The 27,741-nt window shown below is 39.3% G+C and overlaps 1 protein-coding gene across 1 annotated transcript; it reads right to left on the minus strand.

The window, feature by feature from the left end:
- LOC124286768 (cat eye syndrome critical region protein 2 homolog) lies at positions 1-26,696 on the minus strand. Its single transcript, XM_046723204.1, has 12 exons — positions 26,348-26,696; positions 26,152-26,240; positions 23,721-23,827; positions 23,054-23,237; positions 22,192-22,352; positions 21,189-21,326; positions 20,762-20,863; positions 19,444-19,560; positions 18,954-19,224; positions 2,024-2,113; positions 539-711; positions 1-130 (listed from the first exon to the last, which is right to left on the minus strand). Exons 1-11 carry the CDS (start codon positions 26,529-26,531, stop codon positions 595-597), a joined length of 1,560 nt encoding a protein of 519 aa, XP_046579160.1. The 5' UTR covers positions 26,532-26,696; the 3' UTR covers positions 1-130; positions 539-594.
- Between the last annotated feature and the right edge of the window lie 1,045 nt (positions 26,697-27,741).

A 27,741-nucleotide genomic window follows, 5' to 3' on the forward strand; every position in this document is an offset into this window, starting at 1 on the left:
TCCCGGTGCCCATTTGTGGAGTCCAGGTTCTGCAGCTCAGGGGGCAGCTCCAAGCCTTCTGCTAGGAGACGATCCCGCTCCGCATACAGGCGTGCTTTCTCCTCCCGCAACGAAGCACGCTCCGCTCTTCCTGGCAACACAGCAAATGCACCTTATTACAACCCAACATGACAAACTTATATATATAAAGTACATTTAAGAAAATATTATTGCATTCAAGTTAATCTAAGTATTTGATTTTCAGTATTTCAAGAATTTTTCACAAGAGTGAATCCTAATTCAGAAAGCAATATTCATGCTGTATCACAGCAGCCTATATATCACAGCCAGAGTCTCCAGCAGGTAACCATTGACCAAGAAAGCATGTACAACTATCCACATCACTGGGTCTGTCAAGTTGCCAAGTTTTATCATCGGATCCATTTAGTTGACTTTTATGACAAGCTAAGTTCAATAGGAACTGCCATCATCATAAATCAAATGGAAGCTTTAAGCAAGCTGAAATGGTTCTCTCTAAGTCAGTGTATTTCTCCCTTACTTTCTCCAGCCTTCTCTCGCTCTTCTCTCATCCTCTCTCTCTGCTTCTCTCGTTCCTCACGCTGACGCTTCTGGATCTCCAGCTTCTCCAGCTCTAGCATCTTCCTTCGCTCCTCTTCCTCCGCGTGACGCCACCTTCTCCTCAGCCGCCAGCATCTGGGCCAGCAGCTTCTCCTGCAACACAGTCAAGCATTAGCATGTTGGACAGCATAAGCAATCCATGAGTCAGCAGACTGACTGACTGACTGAGTTTGGTTTTACGGCAATATTCCAGCAACATTACGGCGGGGGACACCAGAAATGGGCTTCACACATTGTACCCATGTGGGGATTCGAACCCGGGTCTTCGGCGTGACGAGCCAACGCTTTAACCACTAGGATACCCCACCGCCCGACATGTTGGAAGCATGAGTGTTTATGATCCATAGAATCTCAGACAATAGTCTTTGGATCAAATTTATCAACAAGCTTAAACTTTAACAACTTGTGTTGATGTATCTGATATCAAAAGACACATAGGCGAGATTTTCTTCCTTTGGATTATTATCCCCTGCCACGAAGTAGGAGGGCGATATAGGTTTGAGCTCCGTCTGTCCGTCCGCCCAAGATGATGGGGACAGATTTTCTATAAAAAAAACTGTGATAGCTAGGGAAGCCAAATTTGGTATGTGTATTCAAGACACGAATGCTTTGATGGAGTTCGAAAACAGAAACCATGATACAATTTATAACAGAGTTATGGCCCTTGTCATGTGTTTCTTGACTTAGTGCACGGTATCCCCAATGGGGACAGGTGAGGTGAGGTGAAATTGGGTTTTACGTCGTGCTTGAGAATATTTCGCTCATATGACGACGTGTATGCATGTGTATGTGTATGTGCGGCTGCTTGTACTAGCCCAGACTTAAGCTGGTTTTATAGTGCTAGCACACTGAGGTACCATGCCGCAGTGAAGAATGAATACCCCACTCAGACACCTATACTGACTCCGAGCCGACCAGTCCTTGTTGTAGCCATTAATGCCGAGCCCCAGGCAGGGACCAACAAGTACCACATTTTAACATCTTTTTGGTATGACGCGGTTGGGGATCGAACCCGCGACCTTCCGCTCTCCGGGTGGACGCTCTAACCACTACACCACGGAGGCGGTCCCCAATGGGGACAGATTTTCTCAGTAACCATTATAGATAGTGAAACCAAATGTGGTATGTATTTTCAGGACATGAATGTCGTGGTGGGGTTCAAAAACAGGAACCAAATAGTAACAGAAAACTGTGGCAGGGATATTGATGACCATGTCTTCTTGATTTTCATGAAATCCTCCAAGCCTTGTGTCAGTAACCATCAGAACCGTCAATACCCAATTCCAGGTTTCTGTTAAGCCACTGCTCTATTAGGGAACATTCTGATAGTTACAATACATGACTCATCTCCCTGCCTAAACACATGTGAAACGGTCCATGTTACATCAGTGACTCTGTAGCTCACCTCCTCCTCCCTCTGCTTCTGTTTCTCCTCTAGTCTACATGATGTCCGTCTCGGGGCATTCTCCAAGGCTCGTCGTTTCATGTCACGCTCCTGCAAAGGGAAAGCACTGATAGTTATTTTTCAAAAGGTTTTGAACATAATCTATCAGTTTTGGTTTCATTCATCCCCATTCCATAATGAAGTGAAATGTCTGCAGTATTTACTGTCAAACCAGTGGTCTATAAGATGAGCATCAATCATGTGAAGAAGCAAAACAGCTATGGGTCTAACGAACAAACTTTAATGGTAAAAACACTGTTAACTTCTTGATGCCACAGAATCATATATGGTCGCACCCCTCCCCACCCTTTAGCAACAAATATGGTACAAAGACACACAAGATCTGTCAGTCAAGATGAAAATCACAGCAAGCACAAAATCAAAATGATCTCAACGTTAACACAGTTCATACAGTGCTACATATTGCAAAGTCCATTCTAGTCCATTATTAAGAAAATCTGACTACTTTTAGTAGTGCTGGAGCGATTAATCGTGAGATCGGTTAATCGTCCGATCTAAGTCAAAATAAACGATTGTCGATTACAAATATACTGCAGATCGATAATCAGAAATAATCATTATTTGGATGCACATACATTAAAACGTTTTATTCTACCTTGTCATGTTTTCTTATACTGAACACTCTGGTTGTCATTGCTTGTTTACCACTTAAACGGAAGCTGTGTACTACACAAGTGCACATGCCTCCCTTGTCCGCCAATGGCAATGCTAGATATATTTAGATTGGGGTCTCCTATTTCGTCATTGAAATACTACGAGTTGTAAAGTGGTTTATAGAAATTATTTAATATTCATGAGCAAACTGTGCTAAACTCATTCGTCCAATCATGCAACTAAACATCACAATATGACCCAGGTATTACAGGTTAGCTACTTTCTAATTGGCTGAAAGAGGGAATTCCTTGAGTTGCATTTGCATACAAACACGTGACTTACGCAAGGCGGGTAAAATAGAGCTAATTTCAGTTTCATGAATTCTCTTAAACTATCCATTCTCTCAATACAGTGGTTAATTATAATACTTCCCAGAATAAATTTTGTGTTTCAACCTTAAGGAAATGTCTTTGTTCACCCTTTAACATAAACAAAACGGTTTTTTTCAAAATGGCATGCCATGAAAATAAATCTACCAGTGAGGTCACATGACTAGTAGCATGATCTTGTAAGGTAGGATGTCAACTAAGTAGACGAAACATCCATGGCATCTTTGGAGTAAAGATTCAGGATTTTGTGCATTTGATTATGAGGCAGATATTGCATTAAAGATCCCTGAGTTAAAATTAATCTCTTGTCGTTTTTTTATACTGTTGCCTACACATGGAAACTTGATTCGTAGCATATCGATGTCAGAACGATAGCAGGGATCGCCTTGTTGTCATTCGAGATGCTTCTCATGGATTTTCTCGCATTTTTCGCGCTATAAACGGGAATTGTAATGGCCGATCAAAAACATATAACAATCGGAAATGTAAGACGATAGGATACTTGATGATCCAAAGATGCTGCAAATGTAAGTAACTTGCTAGCATTAACAATTGACATGTGCTGACAACATCCTGGAAGTTAGTTTGCTAACGTAGGTATATGACTATGAAATGACCGTCCAAACGATTATAATCGATCGATTATTGATCTGACAAAATGTAACGATAACCAGCTTGTACATTTGTAGGATAGCTATGGGATTACAGGGATCAAGAACAACATACTTCATGTGTCAATCTATTACAATTCCACTCAATCCTAAGACAATGAGTTGTAACTATTCCAGTGGCAATAATCCAGTCACAGGAAATGGCTTCATTTAACATTCTTCCAACAATCTACCCGATCACTATAGTTAGCATATTAACGTATCAGAGGCTTAAGTGACTGAGTATTTGTTTTACAAATGTCAGATTATGTATGGCATAACTGAATTGATTTATAAACTCATGTATACTTCTTGATATACACATGTTCGAAATACAATTTTTAAAAAAACAAAACAAGAGAACCCATTCACCTGCCAGTCATTATTAAATAACACATGACAGATTCGATACATCACTTAGGCACAAGCCAGTTCTGGGGCACATGTCTAAAGTACTAGCGTTCCTCAGGTTGCAGAGCCTTCCTGATACACTAGTGAAAGAACAGGAGCTAGCTCTCCTATAATTCAGTTGTTTGGTTGTCAGTTGTTTTTTAACACAATATTCCAGCTATATCACCTCAACTTGTAAATTGGCTCTTGACAGAAAATCCAGTGAGTCATGTCAAGAGCAATGATTGACCCCATCAGGATACGACACAGTCACAGAAACATTTGGGTCGGCCTCTTGGGTCGGCATCAGTTCATCGGGAACAATCCTAACCAGGAAACACATGTTGCATAAATTATTATAGTGTGACTGTTCATTCTTGGAGCCTAGTGAGTGAGTGAGCAAGTTTAGTTTTACGCCACTTTGAGTACTATTCCAGCAATATCACAGCAGGGGATATCAGAAATGGGCTTCAAACATTGTGAGTGAGTTAGTGAGTTGGGTTTTAAGCCGCTTTTAGCAATATCCCAGCAAAATTAAGGCGGGGGACACCATAAATGGGATTCAAACATTGTGCCCGAACCTGGGTCTTCGGTGTGACAAGCCAATGCTTTAACCACTAGGCTACCCCACCGCCCTCTTGGGGCCTATAATGTAAAAGCATCGTCTTGAAATATGTACAAAATTTTGTTAAAGTAGTCAATTTTGCTTAAAAAATCAATATACTAAATTTATGCCTTTTAACTTGTATTCCCATCAAAACTCCTCAGCAATAATTAGACCATTAATTCACCTAAAAGTTGCACAGAACAGAGTAAGAGATCTTCAAGAAAAATGTAACCTCACTAGTGAATGAGTTTGATTTAACGCTGCTTTGAACACTATTTGTGTCATATCATATGTCACCATGGTGTTGGAGGAAAGCACTAAATGATACAGGTCTCAACCATTGACCACTTGAGGGAGCATATGTCTTGTTTAATACTCTAATTGATTAAATCTTCAGAAATTACTTTACAATTTTTCTTATGTTAAAACCAATCATGCTAATTTACACTTCTTTTCAAATTTTTCACAACTTCCAGTTTATTTGAAATTCACACCAAACTTGAGACCCCTTAGTGCCCCAAGATGAACCATGTGGCATCTTCCCATTCCATCTTCATCAGTGACCAAGCATCCATCACCATTCATCATCATACTCAAACCATGCTCAAAGTCTTCACATCTTCAGGTTTATTTGAAATGCTTTCAAACCAAATTTGAGACATTCAAAGTATCCAAGAAAATCAGGATGATCTGTCTCCAAACTAACTTCAGTAGTGACCAACCATCCATCACCATTCATTCTCCAACCCTGCTCTGTAATTACACCCCGAGATCACAAGTACCCAGAACACAGCCCCACCACATAGGACCCTTGAAGACCCCCTACTAAACCACTGGACACTGGACAATTACCAGCGAGATGGTCAAGCTCTACAGGTAGTAATGGCTGCACGGTGTCATCAAAGACAGGAACAGAGGTTCCAGATGAGATGGGGAAATTCTAAAGCCTGCTATCACACAGCTAGGTATCAGCTTATTAAATGTTAATTCAATATCAAGTTGGGGGCCTTTCAGTCAAGGAGATTGAACGGTTTAATGTCAGGCTTTAGGTTGGAGGACATGAAGATTTTGATGAAGGGTTTGTTGGGTATCAAGCACATATCTTATTAGATTTATGTGACTTATTTAGAGCGTAGATACAGTAAGGAGATAGGCACTGATTACTCTTGCAGACAACCAAGTGTATCATTAGCCTGTATTTGACAAGGGTGAGAAATCCCTCTCACTATACAATAACACAGCTTCTCAAGAAGGCGTGAAGCAGCCCTGAGTCTTACACCAAGTGACCACCTACTGGTACAGTGTTCAATAAGTGTACTATACCTGAATAAGGCCAGGGTTCTTGTACAACCTAATTTGACATAATCCATACACCTGCTGACATGTTCCAAGGAACCATACTTAAGCATAATGAGAAATGGTACATTTTATACAACTGACTTATTTTGTGAAGCCAAAATGTCAAAATAGTGGTCATCTGTTTTAGGGCTGGGACGATTCACCGATGCACTGATACATCACAATACATTCTAGTATGATACAGCTATCGTATCGTCCACTGGTGTATCGATACAAAACGATACACAACTTTTTTTCAAAACAGTATTATATTAAACATGTTAAAGTACTTATGTAGAGAAAAATATGCAAGTATGATCGAGTTACTTGTATGTTTATTACAATAGTGTTTTTGTTATACACAAAAAAAAAACAAAACCTTGAAATAAATCAGTTAAATCTCCATACTGTGTCATTCTTTCAAGGTGTATGCATAGTGATACGTATCGTATCGCAGGTAAAATATCGCGAAATTCTACATCTTATCCTCCCTGACCTGGAAACATTCCACATTTATCATGCCTTGATAAATAACAGAGGATTATAAGTTAAATACACAAATTATGTTTTTGGTATGTTCGTTTCTAATGAATTGAATTCTTGAAGGCATACAGTTTGATTCACGGAATATGCGAGTGAATCCTAAGAGCCCTACTTTAAACCTCACCCACTGGACCTGCATATGTCAACTTCTGTTTGTCTGCTAATTTCACCAGACAGGGAATAAAATATCGAAACCACAGCAACACCTTGACAACCCAGTAAGAAGATTCCCTTCTGATCGACAGTTCTCTTACTTCTTTACATATGTTTTTAATCCATGGCTATTTATTCTCATAATACAACCCTTTAATGACACCAGGTATCAATATGTTAGTTTGGAATACTACAATGTCAACAGTTTTTGCTTATATCCTGGCATGTTAGCTTGAAGTGGAAGGAAAGATAAAAGTTATGCGGAGAAACACACCAACTCAGGGCCTAGATTTTCGAAGCTCTCTTAGCGCAAACAAAATTGTAAATAATGTTAATGTATGGCACTAAGAGAGCTTAAAAAATCTAGGCCCTGGTTACTCAAGGTATGTACTTCTCAGAGGCATTTTTAGAAGTTGTATATGTGAAGGAAAATGAGTGCAAGGAGTGCACTCACTGCAATAAGGAAGTTGACTATCCATAGAACTTGGTTTCCCTTCAAGGTATGCAGCTGACAAACACTGAAACTTAATTTTAATGACTTCTTTGAGTGGCATTTTAGAAGACGGGACACACAATTCCTGCTTGACAACGGTACAAGAATCTGTAACGAAACGTCACATTCATGAAATGAAAGAAGCTACTATCCATAAAGTTTTACTGATTTAGACTATTATGTTCTGAAATCAAAATCACTTCATAAACTGTCCACTCCAGACAACGGCACCAAGGTAACAACACACAATGCTGCGGAATCCCCGCTTGTCACCTGTTGTCATCCCCGCACCTGTTGGGGGGCACAAAGCTAGCACAGAGGGATCCATCATTCCACCTGATCTTGGCCAAGATCTCATAATGACCGTCACCAATACATTCATCCCCCCCATCGACGGAAATAATTTCATTCTTTAGGACACAACTTCTCGCCTTGTGAAGCACCATGTCATTGCAAGCCAGTCAAGTGTCACAATTTAATCAGAGCTTGCCATCTTGAAAACAGCCTGCTTTTATTGGGGTCAAATCAGCCGAGATTGTTGTCCAGCGTAACAGGGTAATTTTCAGATGATTGTATCGTTTAATCAACTCCCGGTCATGTAAACAAGGACTCCCTGGAGTGAGGTATAAGGGCCGGAGAGGACGGAGAGGGACGTATTGTTCATCACCATGTACTCTTTCAGGTGTCACAAATGACGCGCACACATGGTTAGGACATTTCAATCAATCTTATTTACTACAATCTTGATTTAGTTCAAGTACGCTGACTGTCAACAAATTGGTTTCACAAGCTGTAAAGTTTGCTAAGTGGAAAGTGACAGAACTAATTTTGTTTAACGTTATTTGGTTTCATGCTTGTATAGTATAAACATGTGATGTAAAATCTGTTGTGCTGATTAAGTTGAATCTATCCAAACAGGACTCAAGCAGTATCATTACAAAATGACCAACTTAACGAAACTAAAAAGAGTATGTCAATTCTATTTTGTGTTAAAAAGATATTTTTTCAGTTTTACTGCTGATGGATTACAAGTTTTATCAAATGTTTGTTAAAATGTTGCTGTTTTCACCTACCCAATTTTTCACTTAGCGACACAGAGATGACACTGGTTAAACCAGACTTTCCATCACACACAATTCCTGCTTAAACAGATTTCACTACGTTAATGAACATAGCCAAGTAAAAAAAGGAAGACAGTTGAAGAAATCTTTCAGTCATGTCATGGTTGGACAGCTTGAAGCGATGCATGTCTTAAACTTTAATGCAGCCCATGAGTGAGAGTTTAGTTCACATCCTGAATAAACAGCAACATCTTTAATAAGATATGGAACAGCTGTCTAAATGTGTGAGCGGACTGACCCGAGTGGTGAGAATATTTTTTCTCTAAAGATCTATGAATGCATTTTTTCGAGTCCCCTTGGCATAAAGCAACAAATGTTTCTAAACATTCAAGCAAACAATTCTTTATCTGACATGTGGAAAGTATTAATTAACATAAAAATCTCTGATACAAACAAAGGTGAGGAGGTACTCATATTTTAAGGGTCAATAAGGCCTCATTATACCTGTGTCAAAAAAAGCCTTGACCACTGAAATAGCCTAGAAAACAATAAAGCTGGTGAGAATACCGGAAACAAGTATTCTTATAGGAGCAGCAGTTGTAAAGGTGTTCCCTGATATGAGTGCTATACAGTTATCAGTTGACACATCTACACAATCACAGTGAAACAACCGTAACAATACCTGCTGTAGGTATAGTATTTCCACCTGTGTATTACCTGTCAGCCCCATTGTCATACAGGTGTCAATCATGGGATATTGCTCTGATCGCCTACCCCTGCCACTAGTTGCCTGGGGACTTGAAGACAAACAGTCTTCCGTAGCACCAGCATTTGCTTTGTAAATGTTAGACAAGACATGAGAGTTCTACTTCAAAGATGTCGATTATTTAGGCCGGTTGACAAAAACTGTTAACGATCTAATCACTACCTGGAAAATTTGGCTCATGTTGTTTCTTTTGATTGAGAGCATCCTGACAGGTCAAACAACGAAAGTAGCCAGTGATTGGATTGACAAAAGGTTCTTGAATTAACAGATGGAGGAGGGTGTGGGTGGGCAACAAGTCAAAATCTGGGTTATGGGAACTGGGCTTGTTTCCCCCACTGCAACTCGTTACTCTTCTGTGGCTGTCACTGTTCAGAAATTGGTATTCTTCTTTTTTTTCATGAGTAACAGCATCCCTCTCAACCGGAGGTCATAGGTCTTGAAACCATACAATATGTTTGTAAAACTATACAATGATGGTCCTCCATGGGCATTCCGATCTTGTTGGTAACAAGAGCTGTCAAAGAGGTGACCATGCAAGTCCGAGTCTGGTCAAGTCTGGACAATACCTGTCCTCGTGTTGCCACCTCTGGACAAACACGACTCTTCCTTACCCCCTTAACATGATTAGAAGACTTCAGTTTCCCTCAATACTCCCACCCTAGGGGAGATCTACCTAACCTCTGCCACCCAGGAAAACCTTTATCCTTCTCAAGCTCCAAGCCCAGGATGGGAGGGACTCGCTGACCCTCATTATCAATGAGAAGACAATCCTGGGGAGGGGGAAGGGGGATGGGGAGATGAACTGGCAGAGAGAAGGCAGTATGGGTGGTGCTGTCCAGCAACAAATCCCTACCCTGGTTTCACTTCATTACACATCAATGCTCCGTCTCTTTACTCTGCGGCTAGCATTGTTTGACAGGGCTTGCAGAACCACTGTGGGAATCTGATACAGTAGACTTGACTGGACAAAAGCCTGTCATTAACACTCCATAGAGACACCGTCCACATTCCTGCCAACAACCCGAGCCGGCCTGTGTTTACCTGGGCGCTACAGGTATAAGAGCTGGAGTCACACTGGGGACAGACCAGAGGAATGCCGTAGTGCTGCACGTGGTGGCCAGGTACTCAAAACCTTTGCACTTTTAATGCTGTGAAGACACTGGATTACACAGCATATAGTACAGCACAGGAGAGAACTTTCTGGAATATCATCATCTGAACTTAAATCAAACTTGCAACAATGCAAATAATGCTTCTTCATAACTGACAGAAGCTAGATATTCCAATACTTCTGAACCAGGACTCCAACATGACTTGGCTGCATCTTCACCTGTTTTTCATGGGACTGTCAGTATTAGCTTGGCTAACATCAGCTGTCCCTCTCCCCAACACTGCAGCATGTAACCACAAGTTTAACCACAGTGTACAGAAGTGTATGGACTCTTTCCAAGACCTGTATCTTTCTCAGCAGCAAGACGATGGAATGGATCATCTCATTGTTAAACATCTTTGCCTGTAAGTATAGTATTTATTTCCTATCTGGATGAATTATAGATGGGTTAAACATCTTTGCCTGTAAGTATAGTGTTTATTTCCTATCTGGATGAATTATAGATGGGTCATTATGTGTTTAAGATGTAAAATGGGTTCAAATTCTAGGTAACTACTACAAAATGTCAATATATGTTCCCATCATATTTTAGAATCTCTTAAACATTTTTAAGACTATAAAAGGAAATCTAAATAAAAAATATACAACTTTAACTTTCATGTATCAGAAGTGATAATAATAAATGATAATAATGTGTCCATTCATAAAGCGCCAAACTCCACACCAGCGCTAACAATCAATAAGGCATTATTGAAGTCCATAGAACTTTTTGTATGTGATCAAGTTTTTCCCACAATGCTTCTCAAACAAATAAGTTTACTTGCAATTACCACTATACAGAACTATCTAATACTAAACCTAACACCTTTACTTTAAAAGAAGTATTGATAAAATATCACGAAATGGAGTCACAAATTTCTAAACAGAAACGTTTTCATTATTTAAGTATTCTTTGCTGTTTCCCAGCAAAAAGTCATCTCTCTGCGTTGACACCAGATTCAAGCTGTGTGCACTCTTAAAAAAACATTGATTTTTTTGGCCCCAAGACATATTTACCTTGGGCTGCTATCAAAACATAGAAGACTACCGCAAAGCTTTGTGAATTATCTAAGGAAGTCAAACTTGCAACATTGTGAGCTAGCAGCGTTTCCAAACAGGTGTAGGCTGAACACAGCCAACACGGAACTACAAATATGTTGCCCCAATATTGTCTCAAAAGTTCTTTGGGAGAGTGAGAAATGGATTATATAGATTCAAGGGAGATTACAAACTTGTCAATGACATTCACATATTGTGAATGCATCAACTAATAATAAACATTTACCCATCACAATGGCTTCAATAGAAGCAATCTAAGACAGCCATTTCTTTACTATTTGTGGCAGCAACAGAAAAGCTACAAAGAATAACAAATTTGTGTAATTTGACTTGCAATGAACAAATGTATATTTGTTTTTTTCTCTCAGTGATGAGTCATTATTTTCATGCGAAATTAACACATTATGACATGTACAGAAATTAAATTGACAGCTGATGTATTTTCTTTACTTTTCACAGAGAGTATGAAAAAGCATTACAATGTTTGCACTCAGCCTTGACAAGCTGCCCGACCCTGAAAAACATCCAACGTGTTCAACAGAAATTGGGGGCTGACTGGGTGATGGGTGTCAATCAACTCTGTCGCATCCAATCAGAAAGCAGTAAAGACGACGATGATGAAACTGACAGTGAGGATGAAATGGATTACTTGCCAAACACCACTATAGAAGAATCTAAGGATGCAGAACAAAGTGACGAGAATCCCACGCTGAGCAATGCAAATCAAAGACTCAATGAGAATAATCTGGATACAAACAAGCTACCAGAGACCCAGAATGGAAAACAGCGCTCTATCTGGAGTAAAGTGATTCGAGTGAGACGACTGAAAAATTCAAAAGATTTCCATTTGGAAAAGGAAAATATTGAATACAAACTTTATAATATAATTACAAACTGCACTTCTTCTGCTGCAAAAAGTCAATACGTGACACTATGGACACTGGCAGCAGTTGTGTTTGTTTTGTGGGCTTTGTAGCCTCAGCTTATCAAGTCACTGTTATGTTGATTTTTTGTTTTGTTATCAAGGTTATTTTGGCCTGCCTAATAAACAACATCACTCCAAAGATTTTTGTGTGTGATATTGATACGCATCTATCTAGCTGAAGGCTAGTGAGTTGGGTTTAAAACAATTTTAAACCGTATTTCTGCTATATCGCCGAATGTCAGATCGGCGCGCATTTAATCACAGATGTATACAACTTTCGTTCCACTTATGATCACAGGTATGGTACTGTCACAGTCCTGAACCACATTATTTTCCCATCCACCCAGCCCTTTCTGGAGTGCTTAAGCCCTAAATGAAGCAAGTTTAGATCTCCTCAGGTTCAGGTTCTGAATTTCCCATCCCAATGGGACTCCTTTTTAATTTAAAAGGAACTATGTGTTTCTATCACAATTATATATAGTCACAGACTAAACATTAGTCTAGTGTGATACTGACAAATAAAGAAACATAATCAGGGTTGAAATAAGTTTAGAAACTTATCATATGACTGTCTCCTCAGATGAAATGCAATCAATCTATCACAGAGTCGGACCACCAGATCCATTTAGTTGTCGCCCATAACAAGTACTGTTTTCTAACCTGGAATCCTCTCAGCAGGGATATATCAGATATATGCTCCCAAAAAGAAGTTTAAGAAAAAACACAATCAACACTGTCCTCATATGGCAGTTCTCAGTATGTGCTGGTTTTTGTTTGGGTTTTTTTTTGCTCCTTTGATCAGCACCAGTAGTTCTGTTGTTTGTTTGTGACATGAGACTGCTGCTGATGAAGTCTGGACTAGTCAATAAAGTGATTGGTATTGTCACCAATGATTCACAATAAAGTGATTGGTATTGTCACCAATGATTCACAATAAAGTGATTGGTATTGTCACCAATGATTCACAATAAAGTGATTGGTATTGTCACCAATGATTCACAATAAAGTGATTGGTATTGTCACCAATGATTCACAATAAAGTGATTGGTATTGTCACCAATGATTCACAATAAAGTGATTGGTATTGTCACCAATGATTCACAATAAAGTGATTGGTATTGTCACCAATGATTCACAATAAAGTGATTGGTATTGTCACCAATGATTCACAATAAAGTGATTGGTATTGTCACCAATGATTCACAATAAAGTGATTGGTATTGTCACCAATGATTCACAATAAAGTGATTGGTATTGTCACCAATGATTCCAGGGCTCCAGATAATTGTTCAACATCAGGAGTACGTACTCCTTATTTTTTCAATATAGGAGTACTGGAAAAACTTAAGAGTACATTTGGAGTACTGAATGGAAATAAGTAATCAATATTCTTGTGTTTCGTTTGGTATATGCACCACAACATTGCTACTCTTGTGTAAACAGGTCAATAACAATAAAACAATATTTGTCATATAAATACGTCTGTAAATGATTCGTACACCATTACTGTGGTGCGTATCTGCTACGTTTTCAAAATTATTTCCTACCGTATTGTGCATATTTTTTTATCCGTACATACGTCGATACGGCCCTTATCTGGAGCCCTGGATTCACAATGTTGTGGAGACCTACAATAAACCAGTTGTCCAAGCCTGACTACCTGATGAATTGGTAGTTTCTAGAGACTAGTATAGGTTGCTGATGACTGAATTTCTACCAGGATCTGTATATGAAGGTTTTCCTTCCTCAAGATAAAACAAGCATTGTCACTAAGGTGACATAATCCCTCGCCGCAAATTATCAAATCAAACATATAAAGTAATGACAGTTTAAGTTAAATGTCAACAAAAACATGACCTGTCAACCTCTCTTGATATCTTGCTCTTTAGGTGTTCAAACACACACATATTTTCAAGACTGACTTTGACCATGACATGAATGTCAAAGTGAATGAAATATGCAAAAATAGTAATAAAGAAATTGCTTTTTGAAAAACATTTAAGGGAAGTCTTGAAAGTCTTTGAAGAAAATCCAGTGAACCGTTCTTGAAATATCTTGCTGACAATTCAGGTTAACATGCTGAAATCTTCAAAGTGTCTCTGTGACCTTTAAAATTAAGTGAAGGTCACCCAAATTGACTGGGCCCTGCGCCTTCCCTAGATAAAGCTTGGTTTCAAGCACACACATGGTTCTTGAGATAGCTTAACATGCAGGTTTACATGCTGAAATCTTCAAAGTGTCACCATGACCTTGAAAGTTATGTGAAGGTCACCAAACTCGACTGGGCCCTGTGCCTTCCCTAGATAAAGCTTTGTATTGAATATGAAGAATATCCAGTGAACAGTTCTTGAGATAGCTTAACATGCAGGTAAAATGTTACAGTCCCCTTGTGACCTTCAAATGAAGGTCAAGGTCACCAAACCTGACTTGGACCTTTCTTATACTGTTATGAACCTAGGTACCAAATATGAAAAGAATCTAGTGAACGGTTCTTAAGATATTCCAATTCGTACGTACGGACGGAGCCTAATACTATATCCCCTGCTTCGCGCTAAATGCGTGGCGGGGGATAATTAGGCAAGTTGAGTGAGTGAGTGAGTTAGTTTAGTTTTACGCCGCACTCAGCAATATTCCAACTATATGGCAGCGGTCTGTAAATAATTGAGTCTGGACCAGACAATCCTGTGACCAACAACATGAGCATCGATCTGCGCAATTGGCAGATGTGTCAACCAACCATTAGTGGTTGGTGTGTGAGTGAGTGAGTGAGTCATGCTGCTTTGAACAGTATTTAAGTTACATCTCAGCACAACAGATTAATGTGGGAGGAAAGTCTGAAATTAGTGAAATGATGCATTTACCACTTGAAGATGAGGATGGATATGGTTCAAACCAAGAAACAAAACCAGGACAAACTGGGATTAAACACAGGTTTCAGGCATGCCCAAAAGACGCTACTCTGCACACTGAACATTGACTCAGGTAACCATGACAACTTGGAATTAAGCAATCAATGCAAATGTTTCAGGTGTTGATTGTTTCTTTTGGGGTCATTTGTGTCCAAAGTGTACCATTTCTTCTGAGATTTCAAGGGGCAAGCTTGGGCACAGTTCATATGCTCTGCGTGGTATAGCTGTCATAAATCTATGTTAAGGCATGAGCGTAAAAATAATTAGAGCTTTGTGGAACTGGGTCATAGCTGGGCAGTGTTCACAAATAGTGCCTGACCCTCTGACAAATCCAGCAGATTCGCCAACGGTCAGATAGAAGTCTACAACCCACCTGCCCCAGTGTCTGACTGTATATTTCACAATGACTTTGACTGAAGTTGTTATTTGTGACATGTAACACTTCTTTGATGTTTATAAATATTATGTTTGTTAATAATTTCATTGCCAATTATAAGAAATGTTAAATCTGTAATGTGTGTCTAATTTTATTCTATGGGTCCCGTGAAATTTCAATGGGTCAGACAGACATCTGAAACTTCCTGTTACTTTGAAACACCATTCGTGAACACTGGCTGGGTAATGATATGCAGTATAATGCCAGTACAGATGTTGCAACTTGCAATGTATTTGAAGAAAATCCGTTGTGGAAATAATTAAAACATTTGACACTATGTAAATTGTTTCTTTTTCCTGTTTCAGCCCGAGTATGGGCGAAACCATTTAAAAGGCTCTATCCGCAGTAGTGTCAAAACACTACGCAAGGGTAATGAGGGCATATTTAAAAGCGTTTTATTCATGGTGCATATGTCATGGTAGAATGGAGATAACCCTATTGTGTTTACATTTTGGAAGTGATTATAGTTGGTTGAACGCTGCTAACTGTTTCACAGTTGCTGCTAAATGAAACAGTTAGCAGCGTTCAACCAACTAATTGATCTAACATTTAGATATTTGGGCAAATCAAGGATAATTTTGAATGTCCAGCTCAGTAAGTTAACCAACTATTCATTCAAACACTATAACTATTCAAAACTCAGTAACCCATTGAACATGATTACTGCTTCTCTTCATGTCTCATAAGGAATGATATGGCAGGTAATAACTTCCATAAAACATGTGCCCAAAGCATAAAGAGATTAAAATATCAAGCATTGTGCAACAAAAGGGTGCCTCCATGAATGTCTGGAAGTTGGCTGTTCAGTAACTGAAGGATCCTTTAAGAGAAATGTGTAGTACAAAATGAAGCAGTGAGTTGGTGTATTCTGCCACTTATACGTATATTCTCAGAGGCTGATATGCAGGAGTGAGTGAAGATTTGCCAGGAAACTTATGCATGCATCAGACATCCGAGTCTTGAAAGTACCCTAACCACAATATGCCCACCGATACATTGTTTAAACTGATTCATATTGTGATGGCATCATTATGGTCTCTGAGAGTGTTTCTCAAGATGGCATACAGTGAGTGAGTTCAGTTTTACGTTGTTTTTAGCAATGGTCCAGCAGTATCACCAGAATGGGCTTCACATGTTGTACCCAAGTGGTGAATCAAACATTGGGTCTTCAGTGTAACCAGGAGACGCTTTAACCACTAGGCTAAGGATGGCATACAAGACAGCATTTACAGGGCAATGCTATGGTCAAACTGTGCCTGACATACAGCATCAAGTTTTAAACTTAAGGTAGAATTTCTGCCAAATTAACTGACAAAACCACAAATTGGCATCCACATGGTCTTGTTACTTACCGCAACAGAAATATCTGGCATATGTAACTATATCGTATGAAAGAATCAACTGAATTTTATATCAAATGCTTATTATTTATGTCTATCGCCAAACACAGCCACAGTGATATTTTCAGTAGAATATTGTGCTGTTCTGGGCTCTGATTTACTAAGGCTTTGGAGTGTCGCGAAAGTCAAAGACTGTAGGAATGTAAATCAGATCTTTTTATGAGTGTTTTGCTGAAAATAAGCATTTCCAAATGAGTGAAAAAATAGAAACATCAACAAGAGGTATTTTAAATTACAAGACTGATTAGGACTCAACATGTATGTGGAGCTAACTAAGAAAGCAACTTTATCGCAAACAATATGTTGGATAAAAAAAAACCCACCATGTTGACAAGTCCATGGGAGGCAACTCTGAACAGGAATTGTGTTTCCTTTGACAAGCCACCTTTTCTAAATCACCATGTATGAATAGTGGTGTGTCAAGAGATGTTTACATACACTCCACTATCCCCCAGATTAATCCATGAACTGTCTTTCAATACGAGACATGCCAGGTTAAAGGCAATAGTACTATCCCCAGGTTAACTCTTTCAACACCAGCCAACCAGAGGCATTTACTGCCATGACACTGAGTTCCCAGAGACTCTGAGGTCATAGATGAAGCCTATGTTTATCAAGGAAAATATCAGCTCGTAAATCATTAATACTTATACATATCATACACCAGTTGAAAGGTCTAATCCTACTGTTTATAAATATGAAAGTTATTTTTTATCATATTATTCAAGTAATACGACTCCAGCTTAAATAAGTTAATTTTTAATGAAAATGCAAGCTTACACATTTATATGTCCAGATAAACCACAAAGGAAGCAAAAATGAGCCTATTTTTTTCCATTTGTAACATGTCATAATAACCCCTTACCTTTTTCTTTTATATTTTCATTTTTACGTAATCGGAAAATTATTATAAAAAGATTTCTGAATTAATATGTATGGTCATTTATTTCCCGGTATCAGTGGCTTTCCGCTCGGTAACGTGATACAACAGCGTGAAATACCTCCGTTTTCGAAGCTTCGTATGAATAACATGTGAGGCGATTCGTTTCATGGCGGGTATCGTTCGAAAGCTCTGAACATCAACAATATCACTGTACCCTTGCCAAGAGTATTTTCACAGTTGTAAGAAGTGATTTTATTGGATAAAGATTGGTTTCTAATGACGCTTATTTGCCTCAGTCTGCTACAAGGATCGTGATTGGTCAAAATCAGACACGTGACCTAAGGCAGCTAATCAGATAATAAGTTTTCCGGCCTACGGTGTCTGGGGACTGGTAACGTCCCCTGGCCTACGGTGTTGAATTGGTTAATATATGTGCCTACCTTCAACACCAGGTGAAACAGTGAAAGACACAATGCCCTTGATCCAGTTTTATGTATGTGCCTACCTTCAATAAGCAGACACACCAGGTAACACACACAATATCCTGACCCAGTTTCATGTATGTGCCTACCTTCAATAAGCAGACACACCAGGTAACACACACAATCTCCACTGACCCAGTTTCATGTATGTGCCTACCTTCAATAACAAGCAGACACACCAGGTAACACACACAATATCCTGACCCAGTTTCATGTATGTGCCTACCTTCAATAAGCAGACACACCAGGTAACACACACAATATCCTGACCCAGTTTCATGTATGTGCCTAAGCAGAGACACCTTCAATAATAAGCAGACACACCAGGTAACACACACAATCCCCACTGACCCAGTTTCATGTATGTGCCTACCTTCAATAACAAGCAGACACACCAGGTAACACACACAATATCCTGACCCAGTTTCATGTATGTGCCTACCTTCAATAAGCAGACACACCAGGTAACACACACAATCCCCACTGACCCAGTTTCATGTATGTGCCTACCTTCAATAATCAGACACACCAGGTAACACACACAATATCCTGACCAAGTTTGGTGTATGTGCCTACCTTCAATAAGCAGACACACCAGGTAACACACACAATCCCCCAGACCCAGCACGAGTATGCGCCTACCTTCTCTTCCATGATACGTGGTATCTCTGGGAGGAAGTCCTCGGTAATTGTCCTGTACAGGCTCTTCTCACATCTCACTTTGCTCTCCTTGAAGTTCTCGGCTAGCTCTTCCCAGTCCTCCAGACTCTGGCACACCAGGTGCCACCGATCTACGGGCACTGCATCCTCCTTCAGAACAGACAGAGGGACATCTTCATTGTCCTCAGAAACTTCCGCTTCTTCTTCCTCCTCCGTTGCTTCATCCTCTTCCTCTTCTGTCGCATCATCTTCACTGTAGAAATGACCATAGAATCAATATATGAAGGCACAAAGGATGCTTGAAGGAATGTTGTTGGCAAAACTTTCAGATCTACCCCAGACACAGAGTCAAAGAAAAGGATCAAAGATCATTTTATACACATTGTAAAATATATCCTTGCTCTTGAAACCAGGCGATATTTGCGAGGTGTAACCTGGGGTTTTACTGAGGATTACAAATGAAAAACAATACCTGGTGTCTTCCTGTACAGCTGGTGAAACAGTTGCCTTGGCCCTGCGACTCAGTCGGCTGCTGCGTCGTGATGGTGTGTCGTCTCCTGCTGCTGGGGCAGCTTCTTCTGCCGCATCCCTGGAGGCAGACAAAAGGGTGTCATTACCTCATAACAGGATTCTTAGAGTTTTTGTGAGTGAGTGAGTGAGTGAGTGAGTGAGTGAGTGAGTGAGTGAGTGAGTGAGTGAGTGAGTGAGTGAGTGAGTGAGTGAGTGAGTGAGTGAGTTGAGTTTTACGTCGCACTCAGCAATATTCCAGCTATATGGCGGCGATCTGTAAATAATCGAGTCTGCACCAGACAATCCAGTGATCAACAGCATGATTAGAGTATTTGTGGACAATGAATGAACTGAAAGGGTCAAGCAGAAACTGATGCACTTTTTTTCATACAAATATTTGCACGCTACGACTTGTAAAAGTTCAGGTTTAAACGGATCTACAATAGTTGTTAATATGGTTGCCTTGAACTGTCCCCAACAGCCCCAAAACAGTAAGTTAAACATACAGACGAATTAAAGTGTTGTTGAACATCAACAAATCCATTAAATAAAACAGATCATCCATCTGGTTTTTTCAAGGTTAATGACAGGAGGAAGGGGAGAGAACTCAAGCACGGTCACAGTACAGTCCTTTGAGGCAAGGCACAATGTACAGCTCCTTCTCATGACCTTATCTTGTATCCTCTGCATTAACCAAACCCCTTGATGTATACACCTAAGCTCCATCAAACCGTAACAAATTCATACAGCTTTCGTTGAACTTCTTCAATGAAGGGAGTAGATGAGATGTATATCCAGACCCTGTTTCACATAGCTATCAGAGCTCTCGAGTGATTACAACTCCCATACTTTAACAGACTTGCGAATGACGAAGCACTACAATCAGTTTATGGAACATGGCCCTGTCTTGAACTGAGTGAGTGAGTTTGATTTTACGCCGCTTTTAGCAATATTCCAGCAATATCACGGCGGGGGATACCAGAAATGGGCTTCACACATTTTACCCATGTGGGGAATAGAACCCAGGCCTTTGGAGTGATAAGCGAATGCTTTACCCACTAGGCTACCCCACCGGCCCCTTGAACTGAGAAGATGGGACCCAGTTCATAACAAAACACTAACCCACATGTCAGGTTGTCACATGTTCAACATACATAGGCATCAAAGCAATCCATTCACAAGCCTCTGACCACCCGATCCGTTTACCCCCACATGACCAGCAGAGTCTGGGGGACCGACTCTAACAAGTAATTCCTACTCCGCAGTGGTATAACACTTACCCATCTTGCCCCTTTGCATCTACACCCTCCATACTGTTGTTCACTGATGCAGACTCCTTGGATTCCACCTCCATTTCTTCTTCTGCCTTTAATTCCAATGCACTGTTGGGAGGCCAATAAATAACAAATTACAGAAATAGGACCTTTCTTATCATTGGAAACTGTAATGTTTAGGCTATTTACTGTCCGTTGTCATGTTTGTTGTAACACTCAAAAAGAATTCAAGACAAAATTGACACACGGATTTCACCTTCTATATCCTTTTGAAGCTACAATTTAGACTCTCGTAACTTTGGCGAGGACCAAGGACTTAAACATATAATCCTTAGATTTAATGAAAAGTACAAATTCTTAAAACCACAAACCAATTTAAATGTGCAGACTTTACTCATTAAATCCAAAATGATCTGACCATTTCCTCCCTTACCTTTCATCCTCTTTCTGATCCGCATCTTCCTCCTCTACCTTCTTCCTTGAGCGGCCCTTCCTCCCTGATGCTCTCTTTCTCCTTCCACTTCTCCTTGGGCGTGTTCTTGACTTCTTCTTCTTTACTACTGGAGTTTTGCTATTAACACATCAGGCAACACAAATGACTTCCAAAGCTATATTCTCTCCCCAGTGTAGAACAAGGATGTGTTTCAGCAGAAAAGAGGAAGGCTTCCTCATAGTCAAGACCTTCGGGCTCAACAAAACTTATAGTCAACTATTTGAGTCTTACAATAACCTCACACCTTTGCACACTGTTTGGACAACAGATACTGTTTTATCATACAAGACTCATTTATTATATACATTAAGTTGCTGTATGAGTTGATAGGTTAATACACAGCTCAATGATACAATTTCCCTATCCATGACACTAATAATTACTTCTCAAAGAGAACAATACATGATAGTATGTATTTCGAATAATAATTTGAAGCAGATGTTAAGGAAAACATGGTGATGATTTTTATAGAGAAGAATGTGCAATGTGATAGACATCACCCCTGGAATATATGTACAAAGTAAGTGCCCCCCCCAAAAAACATGTCACTGTCATGTACAAAATTGATGACCTCCCTCCCCAGAACAAAATGGGTGCCCCCAATGTATGTACAAAGTAAATGTAATACCCCCACCCCTGCATGACAGTCATGTACAAAATGGATGACCCCCACCCCCTGCATGACAGTCATGTACAAAATGGATGACCCTCCTACCTCCCCAGAACAAAATGGGTGAAACACTACCCCCTAAAATGTACTAGTATGTAAGAGAGTGCCCTACCCCCACCCCCTGCATGTCATTGTCCCCTACAAATCCTCATCCCATCCCCATTACTCTAAACCACCTCCCACCCCAAATTTTTTTTTTTTAAATTATGAATGGTCCCGAAAATACAATACTCTGTGATATCACAGATCCCCCAAGCTTCATGTAAAACTTACGTTTTCTTTGCATTCTTTTTCTGCTCCGGTTTCTTCTTTGTATTATCTGGTTTAATTTCTGGATCCTCCTTGTAAAGTCTGACTCCATAGAAATACCAGTAAATCCCTCCATTCTGGTCCCTTCCCATCGGCTCCACTCGCAGGTTGTCGCCATCAAGTCCCTTCAATACAGACATGATAACTGAGTGAAGTAAACTAAGGCTGGCTAAAAATTGTATAATCATAAATAATATCGTTCGCTGAAAGAATTATTGACATGAAACTGTGCTCCACGCAGGTTATCATCATTAGTGGTGGTCCTTTTAACTGAAGTAACAAAGATTGGTCGTAATGACTAAACGACCAAGCAATCGATCAGGTTTTCACAAACACTTTTGGAACACTTGTTTGCATTAACAATATTGAATTTATCTTAAAGACTCCAGGAAATTTATGTTCCTAACATAGTTACTAGTCATCCTTTAAAGATGCATATTGTGCAATTTGCAAAAAAATTCAAAAGATCAAAATGCTTTTCTTTATTTTTTGTGTGCATTAACAAACATAACCAGGAAAATTTGATAAATGAAGCTAACCAATTATTTTCGATGATCGATCAGTTGCAATGAACCAATCATCAATTATAAGATTTTAACCAATTCCCAACATTAGTAGTCATCAAGTCGCGTCAATAAAAACATGACGACTGAGTGAAGTATACTGGGTGAGGTGAACCCAAAGCACAGGTATTCAGGTGAAAATCCTGGAAACACTGAAGAAAGTTGGATTCAAACTCCAGGTCAAAGGTATGTCACAAAGCTAAGGGAAGCAACTCTTTACAGCAAATGTCACATCCCAGGTAGTGTGCGTACAATCTCCTCACCTTAAGAAGGTCCTGCACGTCATCAGCATCCAGTCGGAAGTCACACAAAGCCTGCAACAGTTCGAGCTTGGTGCGCACTGTGAGGACCTGGAAGCTGGTCTCTGCCAAGGGGTTAGTTATCTGCTGGTCCTTCTGCCATCTCTGCTTAAATATGTCCCTCAAATATACTTCAAAATTGTAGGACCTGAAATGAAAGGTGAAATGAAAACACATATTTGTTGTCCCTCATGAAATACAAGGTAACTGGGACATGTCCTGTCCTGAAAACCCAGTTATTGTGTAAATGAGGAAAGACAGAAAATGATCTTGGTAAGACCTATTTTTCATCTCACATGTTGCATTTCTGCTTTCTTCTCTGACAGTGAGTGGACACCAAATTTCATAATATGTGAAAAAGTTGCCTGAGTTTAACATAATTTATATTAGGATAACACTTTCTAAGTAAAGTACAGATTCTTGTACTTTTGGGGCTTGAGTCACATCCAGGAGTTGAACCCACACTCTCAGAGTCAAGCATCTAATCGCCATGACACAGGACTCAGCAAATGTAGACTACCAGTTCTTAGACTTCCATTTTTGGTGGAAGCCGCAGTGGCTATGCAGTAGATTAACCACGATTTTGGAAACAGGCACAAAGACACAACTGAAATCAAGTTCTTTTTCTTACTTGATATCGTTTCTTCCATAGCATCCATTCAACAGTTGGGATATAAGGTCACACATCAGCATACTTCCCTCAGGTGTTCCTGACGCCAGAAGGGCTTCCTCCAGTTCCTGCAACAGTCAGGGAAGTTTAACACCACGTGGCAGTATATCAGTGACATCAACTTCATGTCAACTTCACGAGGGAGGAGAGTATGAAGGGATGTCGATCATGGATAGTTTAACACCACTTGATGAAACAAATGGGGTGTGGTACAGTGCTTACAAACATAAACACATTAACTCTGTAATTTGAAACAAAGATCCTAGGTTTCTCGCTTGCATAAGGGACACAACTCTGCACAGCAGCATTGAAATCATGACAACTTTGTGAAAGAGATGTCTGTGTCCTAGCAACATGCAGTAAAGATTTTCTGTTAGTGTTACAAAAGGGAACCCAGAATGGTAGGGACAGTATGGAGCACTGGTACAGTAACATACCCTGTTCCATGGCTTGAGTATTGTTTTCTGAAGTTGGGATTCAATACAAAATGGTGCAAGCGTGCATGAAAGTTGCATTATGAAAATTATTTATGACAATGCTATTTTTGATAGTATTGAAGGAGGTCTAAAGACACTTTATTGATGAACTCAACCTTCTTAAACATACTTTGGTTTGGCTTCTGATCATTTTCGTTCAATCACACAAAGATTCAACAGAAAATTGGGAAAACTGTATATATAGACGTTTAATGATTGTTGAAATATTTTGTTCTTCAGTGCAACCAGTGTTCTGAAATGTGGACTGATGAAAAGAGAAAAAAGGACAGATTTAAATCAATAATCATAACATAATTAATGCATCACTGCAAATAATGTGTCACAATGATCAGTGCATCTCACTTTCTACATTCATGGGACAAGACTGGATTAAAGTTGCCAAATCTTTAATACATTGTGCAGTGTTCACAAATAGCATCTGACCCTCTGACAAATCTGGCAGATTCGCCAACGGTCCGATAGAAGTCTACCACCCGCCGGCCCCAGTGTCTGACTGTATATTTGACAATGACTCTGACTGAAGCTTTTATATGTGACATGTGACACTTGTTTGCTGTTTATAAATCTAATGTATGTTAATAATTTTGATGCTAATTATAAGAAATGTTTAATCTGAAATGTGTGTTTAATTGTATTCTATGGGTCCTGTGAATTTTCAATGGGTCAGACAGACATCTGAAACTTCCAGGACCCAATGTCCTGTTACTTTGAAACACCATACACTGTTGTGGTATTGACAAAAAGAAATTGTTAAAAATCATGAGCCTTTCAGAAGCACTATCAAGTTTACAATATCCGCAATACATCAGCTTGCTCAGTTCATGATAATTATGAATCGAAACCAACTTTGTAAACACCATTTGTCCTGATGATGTCTACTATTTTGCAACTTTCTATATTTCATAGTTTTGTTAACAATGTTGAAATTGGTTAATCACCTTTTCAAAATACCCAATGTGATCCCCAGTGTTCACGAATAGCATCTGACCCTCTCACAAATCTGGCAGATGCGAAAAAGGTCTGATAGAAGTCTACAACCCGCCGACCCCAGTGTCTGACTGTATATTTCATAACGACTTTGACAGAAGTTGTTATATGTGACATGTGACACTTGTTTGCTGTTTATAAATCTTATGTTTGTTAATAATTTAATGCCAATTATAACAAATGTTAAACCTGAAATGTGTGTTTAATTTTATTCTTTGGGTCCTATGAATTTTCAATGGTTCAGACAGAAACCTGAAACTTACAGGACCCAATGTCCTGTTACTTTGAAACACCATTCATGAACACTGGATCCCAACAATAACAGATGTCATCAACTTCATCATAAAGGTGCTCATTCCTAAATACTTAATATTTTATCAGATAACTGTAGACGACACTTGGGAACTGGCATAAGTATTGGATAAAATATTTTTTGCCTAAATTGACATTCATAAAATCCAGCCAAGGGGCACAACTCTGTTATCCAAGTTTCTATTATGTCTCATTTAGTGATTATATGAGTGTTTCATCACAGTGTCATTTTGGGATGTAAACAAAACCTGCCTTTTGTCAAATAAGTCATACAAAAATACATAATTTAAAAGGAGAAATGCCACTAATAAAAGGTATCTTTTAAAGGGAATCTGTAACAACACATCTTTGCGATACAAACAGAAAAACTGTGAAAACAATAATCTCTAAAGGTGAAAATGTTTTACAACAGATGGCATTCTTGTCAAAATTGTGATTAAAAACAAAATATAAATGGAAATTTCATGACAGCTCTTGCGTAAGTTACCATTCTATAAATAGATTGAAAAATAATTAATGCACCTCAATATGCATTTGCCACTTGTGACAGATTTGACAATTTCATCATTACACAAACTTTCTCCTCAATATATTACCTCAATATCAAAATCAGGGAGATCAAATGCAGCACGAAACAGGGAGCAAAAGTGGGCCACACACGGAATTTCCCACCATTTGCGAATTTCTGCAATCAAAAAGAAACAAGTCAATATTCCGTTTCAGGTCATACACAATAAACATTCAAATACGTCACGTATCAGCACTTCTTCCACCGAAGACATCAAAACTTACCATTCATGTCCTCTAAACTATAAGTTGGTCCTTCGTACGGTATTTCGGCGACTTCAGATGATACTTGTTCATCTGATACTTGTGTCTCTGTTGGCGATTCAACCTCGTCCGTGGCAGCTTCGGCTTCGTCGGAAATCAGTTCATTTTTCACCGCTGGGTCCGAGACGTCTGCCTCGGTCTCCATTTTCCCGGTGATTGGAGGCTTTGCAGAGTAGATATACAGGAATATTAATATCCTAGGGACTCAGAATGGTATGCATTCGTCGAATATACTGCTTCATTTGTTTCCTAGATCAGGAAACACTTTCAGCATTTTCCATCGGCGCATGTATGGTCGATCTCGTATCGCTTGACGAGACAGCATTGCATTCTGGGAGAAAGCAGTAAACGCTTTCCTTGATGACTACTGTTAGTTGTTAACGGCTTCTGACTGACGTACGAAACATACGGTTGTTTTAACTGTTATAGTTCAACAATCAAAGCCCTGAAGTGAGAATTCTGACTTACAGACAGGGTATCCGGTTGTTAAGATACTCCAAAATTTACTTTTATGAAGCAAACACTGCTTGATTGGGGGTTAAAGAGAAAACAGTTCCAGTCAATGTTGAGACAATTACCACAATTTATGGAGAAAATGGTCCGACGTTTTAAAGAAAACGGACCCAAATTGTAAGTAACACAAATCTGTAAAGACTTAGTATGGTATATTGCTTATTTTGCCCTAATAAGCTACTCTGGATTATAGATTATTAATTTTAGGTAATTGTCTCACGTGGTCTGTCACAGTATCACATGGTTTTCATCTCCAGTTCCAATTCTCCCTGATTCATCGGTCCATGGGTGACACTGCTCTCATTACTAGTCGCGAAACTCTTGTCTACCCATCCACAGACTGTACCCCTGAACAGCTGACCGTTTCTGGTATGATTGTGAATGTATTACCACAAATCACCATCTTGTACCACCATGTGTTGGAAGATACTTATCACACGCCTCTCTGGTGTTTAAATAACAATGGTTTCAACAGTGCACAAACACATCCATATTAGTCATGTCAAATAAGAGGACAAAATTTATTTTTTGAGGTCATGTAACTGTTTGTTGCCGTTTTCGTCTTCATTTTCTCCAAAACATGGGGTCATTTTAACAACAAAACTTGTCCTTCAGGGCAAAGTTTCAAGTAAATCACCCCTTCAAATCTGGTAAAACCGGATAACAAAAGACAGTTATCCAATGTCATGCATGGGATAAAATAAACAATGAGGGCGAAGATAATAGACCGTGAAGACAAGTTTATCCTCTCTATTAAAACTCACAAAAGAGAAATATTCAACAATTCAAGAATGATAATGAAAATATTAACAGATCCACTGTTTGTACTTTGTTTTTTTTAA

This window comes from Haliotis rubra, unplaced genomic scaffold (genome assembly GCF_003918875.1).
Source record: "Haliotis rubra isolate DU_JTF1 unplaced genomic scaffold, ASM391887v1 Scf390, whole genome shotgun sequence".
Lineage (NCBI taxonomy): Eukaryota > Metazoa > Mollusca > Gastropoda > Lepetellida > Haliotidae > Haliotis > Haliotis rubra.